Source organism: Manis pentadactyla, chromosome 4, assembly GCF_030020395.1.
Source record: "Manis pentadactyla isolate mManPen7 chromosome 4, mManPen7.hap1, whole genome shotgun sequence".
Classification (NCBI taxonomy): Eukaryota; Metazoa; Chordata; class Mammalia; order Pholidota; family Manidae; genus Manis; species Manis pentadactyla.
This window is the reverse complement of record NC_080022.1, coordinates 8,074,964-8,084,850: the sequence shown is the minus strand read 5'-3', so window position 1 is coordinate 8,084,850 and position 9,887 is coordinate 8,074,964. Positions and strand designations below refer to the sequence as shown.

Sequence of the window (9,887 nt, the reverse complement as noted above, 5' to 3'; positions counted from 1 at the left end):
AAGGGCAGCATCTGCAGGGCACAGAGGGTGACATTCACCTGCCTCGCCACCCAAAGAGGGTTCTGTGGGCCATTTTACTTCCTTCACAGGCCTTCAGATAATGCGAATGAAGCCAAATGGTAACAAGTGCCACTGGGAAGAAAAGCTCATGGGGTGCTTGGGAGCCCGCTGGCTTCCAGAGGGCCTGCTCTCTCCTCTGTTCCTTTTTCTCTCCCCCCCTTTTTTTAGCTTTTTTTTTCCTATTTGGAGAAATAGTAGTATGTTCATTGTAGGAAATGAGGAAAACACAGAAAAGTGCAAAGAAAAAAGTTAAGTCATCTGTAGTCCTACCAAAGATAGCCTTTGACATTTTGGTTCATGTGTATATATATTTAATTTACAAACTTGGACTTCTGTATCTATAGTTTTTTACCTTTAAAGTTTATATTCAGAGACTTTGCTTATTCTAAAATTCATTTTATCTAACCCTCATTATTAAACATTGAAGTTTCCATTTTTGTACTATTAATAATGCAGGATTGATTTTCTTGTGTAAATTTGTGGCCTGATCTCTGATTATTTTTTCAGAATTCTGTTTGATTTTAATGCTGAGATGAGCTATTAAATCAAGGAAGCCCAACATAATGCCATTTTTGTTTTCACAAAAATAAGGAACCTATTTTCTTGGAAGTTTTTCCCACAAATTATTGGAAGGGCTGACTATGGGACTATAAGGCCAAATCAAACCTTGCTCTGCTGCCAGAGAGCAACCTGTGAGCAGAAGAGCAGAGAACAGCTTGTCCCAAAATGGGCTGATGTTTGCACTGGAGTGGTTGAAACTGACAGAAAAGCCAAACTATCAGTAGCTTAGCAAGCACATGTTGTTCCTCTTTCTCCTGTACATGTAGGCAGTCCAGAGCTAGTGTCATCAGATGCTGGCTCCTGTCTTCCTGCTCTACCATCCTCAGTTTGAACACAGGGCTTCCCACCTCGCAGGCTGGGTAGCTGCCCCAGCTCCACCCATCACATCCTCAGCCACTCAGCTGGAAGGAGGGAAAGGGAGAAGCACCCAACTCCCTTTAAAAGGATACAGCCTATTTCCACTCCCCAGAACTTTGTCAAATGGCCACAGCCAAAAATACTGGGAAAGGTCATTTTACTGCCCACATGCCTGGTGAAAAATGCAGGGTCCTGTTATAGAATCAGGAAAGAATGGATATTGAGGCACAATGAGCTGCCTGCCAAAAAATGTCGGTCTCTGCTATAAAAAATGGGCAGATGGGAATTTTTTTAAGTGAGAAATTATTTTTTACTGAAAATGGCCTGAGGAGGCATCATGAAAGGTGCATTTGGGTTGGACCTTGAACATTTAAAGTAGTCCAGAGAACTTTGGAGCTAGTGCTACTCAAGGCGTGGGCCTCTAACAGCAGCTGGGAGCTGGCTAGGAAGGCCGAATCCCAGGTTCCTTCCCAGTGCTGCGCAATCAAGACCGAGGGGCAGGCGTGGGAACCTGGTCTTAGCAGGCTCCCAGGTGATTCTTAGGCATCCTTAGGTTTAAGAAACACTGTTGTAAGCAGGGCAGCGCATCCCAGACTTTTATTAGTGCGCCAAGTGGGCTTACCCACTGGTCAGCAGTGAAATGAGACCAAGGGGGAAGATGTGTTACATTTCTCATAGGGGTAAAATTGAGTCCTTGTCCTTTATTTGGAAAGTATCCTTATAGCTTTGTCTTAGCGACAGTGTTTTTTTGTTTTTTAAAATGATGGTGACCACCAGACCATAGGAGTTGAGGTCTTTTTAAGTGTCCTTTCTTACAAAAGGAAACATTGGCAACCTGATGTCAGTCCCCAGATGTGTTTTTGAAATTTTACTGAACCATGGAACCCAAAAGTCCAGGACTGCTGACCATGGGACAGAAATGCGAGCCTTCTGGGTGTTTGGAGAACGGCCATATCTCTGTTTCACTGAAGCTGCAAGTCATGGGGAGAGTGCTTGGGTGCCTAGGAGCAGAGGCGTGGTGAGTATAGGGAGGGTGTCAGACAGGGACTGCTTGGTGACGCTGAACCATGGAGGCCGTGACTGGGCCTGAGCTCTGAAAAGAGGGCTCTGGCAGGACCAGCAGGGTTGGAGGTGGAGGGAGAACTTCTGAGCAGAAAGGCTTTTAGCTCGAGGCGGCCCCTGCTGTGGGTGGTGGCTTAGGCAGCTTGCCATAAGCATTTTCAACCAAGTAATACCAGATAATGGCCAAATTTGTTCCCACTCATAACCACAGCCATCTGCCTGTCTAAACACAATGCTTTAAAAAATGACTCAGGTGCTAACTGCTCAAAAGTCTCTCCAGTGAGAGGGATACACATACCTACACTGTGGCAGCCCCCACTTAAACCATGGCCATGGACAGTAGCCACCCACCTCTTCCCTCTGCCCTTTTATAAACCACAGGCATACCTCATTTTATTGTTTCACAGATAGTTTTTCACAAATTGAACATTTGTGGCAACCTGTGTCAAGTCTGTCAGCATCGTTTTTTCCAACAGCATTGCTCACTTACTGTCTGTGTCATGTTTTGGTAATTTGCACAATTATTTCAAACATTTTATCACTACTGTAATTGTTATGGTGATCTATGATCAGTGACTACAACTTGCTGAAAGCTCAGGTAATGGTTAGCATTTTTTAGCAATGAAATATGTTTTAATTAAGGCGTGTACGTTGTATTTTTAGACAACGCACACTACACAGTATAGTGTAAACACTTATATACACTGGGAAACAATTCATTTGACTGGCTTTACTGCAATAATCACTTTATTGTGGTGGTCTGGAACCAAATCCCCGGTATCTCCAAGGTGTGTATCCATGCTTTAGGAGGTTGGGATAGTCAACTCCCTAGGCTTTGCAACTGAAATTTAAATGCACATTGGCCCTAATTTGGGGAAGTGTTTCATATTATATCTTGGTTTTCTCCATACTGATTTTCCATATCAGTTGTGAGTTTAATTGCGCTGTAATATGATGGCAACTTCTGGCAAACCCTGTTTTTCTTCCTTGGGATCTGAAGTCGGGTGACATTTCTGGGCTCATAGAGGTCCTGTACATGTGAGGGCTTTTTTGCTAGTAATTTAGGCCCTTCATTTTCTTTGAACTTGGAAGGTTTGAGCTACTGCTATACACACTAGCCCAGAGGTCTAATTTGCTATTGGTGATGCCAAGACCATGGTTTCACCTCTACAGGAGGGCAAAGGCTGTATGATCCTCATTTGAGAATGCACATGCTGCAGCAACTTTGTTCAACCTGCAGGAGGGATGAAATGTACTTGATCCTCCACTGCTCCCCTCCTCCAACCCCATGCAGTGTCCCTGGAATGCCAGAGCCCCTGTTTGGGTTCAGCTGTGCGGCAGCTGGAAGCAAGCCAAGACAGCTGACTCTAAGATGTCTGGACCAGCACGCTGGCCTCCCACACACATTCAGCCTCGTTACGCAAGTGCTGCCAAGCTAAACATCATCCCCAGTCTCGTGGCGCTTACAGTCTAGTTCAGGGTACATGGAAGTAAACAGGTAATCACAGCTCAGAGGTGTAAATGTCTTAGAGGAAGTGCAGGCTTGATGTGAACACCGTGACCCACTTACAGGCCTGAACCCAGTCAAGCCTGTAGTAACAGGACATACTGGTTGACTGTGTCTTACCCGCTGTGTCATCCTTTTCTGAATGACCTTGGGCAACTGTTCTAGTCAGGTCATCTGCTAACAATTCTTTTACTGCTTTGGCTCACCTCGCCTTTAAAGGGAGCTTAAAGCTGGCCAAGGCAAAATTGTTGCAATAAAGCCTGAAGTTTGCACGAACTGATGAATGATGTGTTACTCATCTGGGGTTGAGAGAACTTGCTTCCCACCTCCGAGTGGAGGCTGCAAAATGTCAGTCAGAAAACATCCCTGCCATGTCACCAGTAGTTTATACCAGTTTCATCCCCCTTCGTTGGCATGTGAAACTTCGCGTGTAAAGTAATTAGCATTTAATATTTGCTAATTAGCATGCTTAATGTGATTCAGAGATGTTCCTTGACATTTTCATAGAAACAGAAAGCACATTCCCGCCCACCCTTCAAGAGGCAAACACCAGTTTGTCACAAAAAAAAAAAACGTGCCAGTCGTTTTGGTGCTGAATATTGATTGCATGTGTTGGCCTCTTCCGCGATACTGCTGGTAAATTTAGAAGCTCCTCTAGAAAAGAACTTCTTATTCAGCAGCCATAAGCTCATGGATCAGAGAATCGAAGGGAAAATGGTTAAATCCAGCTGAAGTCTCGGGGCTGTGATGGTCCTTTTCAAGTAAATAAAAACCGCCTGCGCCCCCGACAAACCACATACACTGTTCAAGTCCTACAAGGAGCCAAATTCCGAGACGCGTCGAGAGAGACATCCCACTCTATAGATGTAGCGCGACAACGTAACTCTTCGCAGACAGGTAGCCACTCGCTCCCATTTCGCCAGCTCCAGGGCTGAAGCCGGAGGTCCGCACGTCCAGCAGTCCGCAACTCCGCCCGAGCCGAAGATGTCCGCTCGTTTCCCCTCCCAAGTCAGACACCGCTCGCTTTCTCTCTGCGGCTCTTGTGGCCCCTCGCGCCTCGAGGAGGGGTCAGGGCTCCGGGGGTTGCACCGCCCGGTCCCCTCCCGCCGGCCCGGTCCGTCCGGGAGCCGGAACCCGCCCCGCAGCTCCGCCAGGCCGCCCGGCTTCGGCCCCACGTGGCCCCTCCGAGCGGGCCGGACTACCCTGCTGCCACCGATTGACGGCCCGACGGGGCCACTGGGCACTGCGCTGAGCGCCTGCGGCCAACCAGCGCGCTTAGAGCGCTGGTGGGGGCAGGGCCGCCGCGTGGCCACTAGCCCGCTCCCGCGCCGCCATTGGCGAGTTTGGGACCGCCCCTGCCTGCCGGCCCCGCCCCTCCAGCCAAGTTAGGTTGCGGCGCGGGCGGCGGGCGGAGCTGGTCCCGTTGTGCTGCGGCTCCGCGCGGCCTGCAGTCCGGGCCCGCGCCCCGCGCCGGCCGCCCGCCCGCCATGGAGCCCTGTCCCGACGGCCCCGCCGCCTCCAGCCCAGCTGCCATTCGCGAGGGCTGGTTCCGGGAGACGTGCAGCCTGTGGCCCGGCCAGGCCCTGTCGCTGCAGGTGGAGCAGCTGCTACACCATCAGCGCTCGCAGTACCAGGATATCCTTGTCTTCCGCAGGTACCACCGCCCGCCCCGCCCTGCGCCCTGGCGCCCCTGCGTCCGCTCAACCCAGACCGCCAGCTGCCCATCCGCGCGAACCAGCCGAGACGCCTCCTGCCCTGACCTCGGCCCGGACTACCCCTCTTCTGCCAGACCCCTGTCTTGAGCGCTTTACCTCCGGATGCCCCTCGGCTGGCTCTGCCCCCGCCCCTCCTCCTGCAAAACTGTCAGAAGTTCCTGTGAACTAGGCCCGTCTCCTCTCTGAGCTCCCTCCCGACCCAGCATCCCGTGTCCCGGGCTGGGGGCCGGCGTTTGGAGCAGTCCTCGTCGGCGGGAGGAAGCCGGAGTGTGCGCCGACCCGACGCACGGAACTCCACGTGTCAGTCCCCGACACGTCAGAGCCGGACCCTATTCCAACCCTAGCCGCCCCCCAGCAGGCCCTCCTGCAGATTCTTGCCACGTGTCATCCCCAGTACTCAACCCCTGGTACCCCTTGTCAGGTCGGGGGAGATTCGTCTCACCCAGGGCCAGTTGGGCCACATTGCCCGCCTCTCCAGGGGACCCAGGTACCTGACTGTCACTCCTGCCCCACAGTAAGAGCTACGGCAACGTGCTGGTGTTGGACGGCGTCATCCAGTGCACAGAGAGAGACGAGTTTTCCTACCAGGAGATGATAGCCAACCTGCCCCTCTGCAGCCACCCCAATCCCCGCAAGGTACCGGCCCCCAAGAACAGCCCCGAGACACCCCCCCACCCCCCTGCCATAGGAAACCCACTACTTAGTGTCCTCCGAACAGTGCTGGAGGTCCTGGATGTGCCCTGTGCCCAGCGCAGGTGCTTCCTAAACAGCTGTCAGAGAAAGTGCCAGCAAGGACAAGGGGAGTTCGTGCTGACACAGCCCTGAGAAGCAAACAGTTCTGGCTGACGCCTGAAGCTCAAGAAGGAGCAGCCCTGGGAGGAGTTTCCAGAAAAAGGGAACACTCACCTGGCAACAGGTTCCAGAGGCAGGAAGGGATTTCTGAGAGTAGCAAATGAAATAAGGGGGTCTGTGGGTCAGAGGAGCTGAGATACATACCCTGTACCATATGGTTCCAGCTGGTTCCAGCTGGTTTGGTGTGAGTGCCTCTGCCCGGTGAGGGTCCAGGCCACCGAGTTCTGCTGGAGCCTGTTCGGTGGGGCTGCCGCTCCGGCTCCAGCCCGCTCCTGACCACCCCTCCCCTCGCAGGTGCTGATCATCGGCGGCGGGGATGGGGGTGTCCTACGGGAGGTGGTGAAGCATCCCTCCGTGGAATCGGTGGTCCAGTGTGAGATCGATGAGGTGAGCGCACAGAGCGGAGCTGTGGTCTGGGTTCAAGTCTGCTTCTGCCCTAAACCAGCTGCATGCCCTTGAGCAAGTCCCTTACCGTTTCTAGGCCTGTTTCTTCGTCTCAAAAACATGTTGAGGAGGATTCCATAGGAAAACTGGATAGTGAGGGCCTGGCACATCATAATCGTAGGTGAGCCGTGATGCTGGTTCATAGACTGAGCTGGTTTTTAATTCAGGGCCCAGGGCATGCCAACTACTAGGGTATGTACCCTTCACACTCAGCATGTTTTTAATGAACCTCTGTGTGGCTGCCATTGGTCTAGGTGCTGGGGTCCAGTGGTGAACAGACAGGCCCAGTCCTTGCCCCGTTTGAAGCTGGTGTTCTAGTTAGAAGGAAGCATCAAGAGTGATCTGATAAAGGCAGGACAGCTGCAGGGGGCTGGTCAAGACAGGCCTCGAGGTGGGTGTGAGCTGGGCCTGCAGGAGAAGCAGCCGGCCACATGGAGACGGAGAAAGGCTCTCCTGGTGAGGCTAGAATCGCGACCCTCTGAAATACCAGCAGAGCTACTCAGCGGGGGCAGCTTGGTTTCGGGGGAGGGAACTGGGAGGTGGAGGTGTGGGCTGAGCAGCGGGCAGGAGCCAGCCCACCGAGCTGAGGGGGTGGTACCACAGTGCTCCCCATCTTACAGATGTGGAAACCAAGGTTCCACAAAGTGAATGGCTCGCCCAAAATGTCCAGGCTTTGAGAGGGGCTGCCGGGCGTCCCACTCACTCCATCTGACTCCAGGGCCCCCAGTCCCTGTGGCCCAGCCTGGTCCCTCTGCTCCCCAGGATGTCATTCGGGTCTCCAAGAAGTTCCTGCCCAGCATGGCCATTGGCTACTCCAGCTCAAAGCTGACGCTACATGTGGGTGACGGTTTTGAGTTCATGAAACAGAACCAGGATGCCTTCGATGTTATTATCACTGACTCCTCAGACCCCATGGGTAAGCAAGGGCTGGCCCTGGGCCATCTGTGCCCCTGGCCTGATTTGCAGAATAGAGGATGGGGGGTCCGCAGAACTAGAGCTGGACTTTTCCCTTCTCTGTTGTCACTCAAACATGACCCCGCAGAGTAGGGAGACCAGGCTACTACCCAAAGTTGGGGACCTGAAGGAGAGTGGGGCACTAGCCTTGGCCCACTGAGGCCCTAGTTTCCCCTTCAGCCTCCTCTCTGCTCTTGACAAGCAAAATGTAGGGGCAGGGGTCTAGTCTCAACCCAAGGCCCGGGTGGCGAGTCCCCTGACATAGAGCCAATGAGAATCCCGCAGGAATGGGGTGAAAATGTGGAGCCCCCTCAGGCACTTGGCATGGACCCCTGCCCCACCTCAAAAACAGCCTCTTCGCGATTGCTTGCTGAATGTCACAGACTGGGTTCCAATCCGCTCTGCCCGTGGGCAGCTGCACCGGTCTTGGTGTGGGGTGACAGTGGTCTTGCCTCCCCCAGAGCCAGGCTCAGGAGGTCTTAGCCAGAGTGTGTGCGCTGCCCCTCTTCCCTTTCCCTGCCCCGCAGGTCCTGCTGAGAGTCTCTTCAAGGAGTCCTATTACCAGCTCATGAAGACGGCCCTCAAGGGGGATGGCATCCTCTGCTGCCAGGGTGAGTGGCCGGGGCAGTCGGGAGGGGCCGGGCCAGGGGGCCGCCTGCCCGACGCTGACCCTGCCCACTGCCCGCAGGGGAGTGCCAGTGGCTGCACCTGGACCTCATTAAGGAGATGCGGCAGTTCTGCAAGTCTCTCTTCCCCGTAGTGGACTACGCGTACTGCACCATCCCCACCTATCCCAGCGGGCAGATTGGCTTCATGCTGTGCAGCAAAGACCCAGTGAGCTGGGGCTGTCCTGAGATGGGAGGGGGCAGGTGGGCCCGAGAGAACTCCCCTGATGCCCCCCCCACACCCCTGTCCCCAGAGCACCAACTTCCGGGAGCCTGTGCGGCAGCTGATGCAGAAGCAGGTGGAACAGATGCAGCTGAAATACTACAACTCTGATGTACATCGCGCAGCCTTCATTCTGCCCGAGTTTGCCCGCAAGGTGAGCTGCCTGCGGGGTGGGGGAGGGGACCCAGGGCTCCCCGAGGGGCTGCCTCCACCCCCACATGGCCCAGCATCCTCCTGATGAGTCCCCGTGTCCCACTAGGCCCTGAATGATGTGAGCTGAGCCCTGCTGCCACTGCAGACATCGCCCAGGACCTGGAGCAAGGAAGCTTCCAGGGCGCCTGGGCCCTGACAGCCCTGGACAAGACCTCTGCCAGCGTGCCCGCCAACCAAGTGTTACAGGCCCCAGAATGCTGCCCGGCCTGCCCTGCTGGGCAGACTGTCTGTCTCTCTCTGTGGGGGTCAGCCTCCACGCGTATACCAGCTGTGTATAGCACTGTCTCCACCTTCTGTCACCCCTTACTCACCAAACACGTGTATTTATAACAAAATTCTGAATCGTGTGTCCCCAGACCTTGCAGGGGCTGCAGCAGCCACTTCTGGGCACTCATGGGTGCCAGGCTCTGAGCTGGCCTGGTGTCTGGCCTCCAGTGCCCACTGCGTGTCTGTGAGTAGGCAGGCCATGCTCTCCCTGTGTAACCTTGAACCAGCCCCAAGACCTCAGTGGCACCAAGGGACACCGCTGTCATCTGCCCAGATACAGCAGTCAAGTCAGCCCTGGTAAGCTGTGTTAGTTACTCCCTCAAGCCCCAGAGGCCGGACATGACAGGCCCCTAGGGCCAGGGCTGTGGAGTTGACATGACCATGGTGGGGCCACGCAGGGCCTTTGCCTTCCTCTGGGGCAGCGTTGAGTGTTCTCAGAAGGATTTGGGCCATTCACAAGATTGCCAGGGCCCATCCTGGGGTAGATGCTGGCAGTGACCCTACAGGCGGCTGGCTGGGGTGTTAAGCACATCAGGGGCCCTGACATGGCTCCCAGTTCAGACCTGGGTTCAAATTTTGCCTCCTCCTTAGTGCCCTCTGTTAAATTCCCAGAATTTACCCCACAGGTTGAGAGGTTGAGAAAGCAGGTGTGGGAGCCTTCCAGGACTCCCAGGGCACAGGCCTGTCCCCTCTCCAAGGTGCTGAACCATCGAGTGTGTCCTGGTGCCTCCCCTCCCCTGGCCTCCAGGACAGGCTCTGCTGGTGGGAGAGGGGCCACCGCAGCAGCGTGCAGCCAAGGGAGGGCCTCTAGCCCACCCTGTGTCTGGATCTCAGGAAAGGCCCCTGGTCCTTGAAAAAGCTGGTGTCACCAACATTTTCCCCACTGTAAGGCCAAGGCACACCAGGGAATGAGTTAGCCTGGGAGAGACTTGGGGTCAGGGGGGAGGAAAGAGAGTGGCCCCAGTCTGGAGGTGATGCTGGAACATCCCCAACCGTGCCTCTGCCTT

General features: G+C 54.5%; 1 protein-coding gene across 1 annotated transcript; it reads left to right on the top strand.

Moving 5' to 3' along the window:
- The first annotated feature begins 4,957 nt into the window (after nt 1-4,957).
- Nucleotides 4,958-8,948, top strand: SRM (spermidine synthase). Its single transcript, XM_036925195.2, has 8 exons — nt 4,958-5,201; nt 5,778-5,898; nt 6,409-6,501; nt 7,321-7,474; nt 8,040-8,123; nt 8,201-8,346; nt 8,432-8,554; nt 8,660-8,948. Exons 1-8 carry the CDS (start codon nt 5,035-5,037, stop codon nt 8,678-8,680), a joined length of 909 nt encoding a protein of 302 aa, XP_036781090.1. The 5' UTR covers nt 4,958-5,034; the 3' UTR covers nt 8,681-8,948.
- The last annotated feature ends 939 nt before the right edge of the window (nt 8,949-9,887 follow it).

Excerpts from the sequence above, each read along its gene's own strand:
- SRM (XM_036925195.2), top strand. The coding sequence starts at position 5,035 with ATGGAGCCCTGTCCCGACGGCCCCGCCGCCTCCAGCCCAGCTGCCATT. Across the intron at positions 5,202-5,777 it reads GATATCCTTGTCTTCCGCAG|TAAGAGCTACGGCAACGTGC; the intron begins GTACCACCGCCC and ends CCTGCCCCACAG. Across the intron at positions 5,899-6,408 it reads GCCACCCCAATCCCCGCAAG|GTGCTGATCATCGGCGGCGG; the intron begins GTACCGGCCCCC and ends CTCCCCTCGCAG.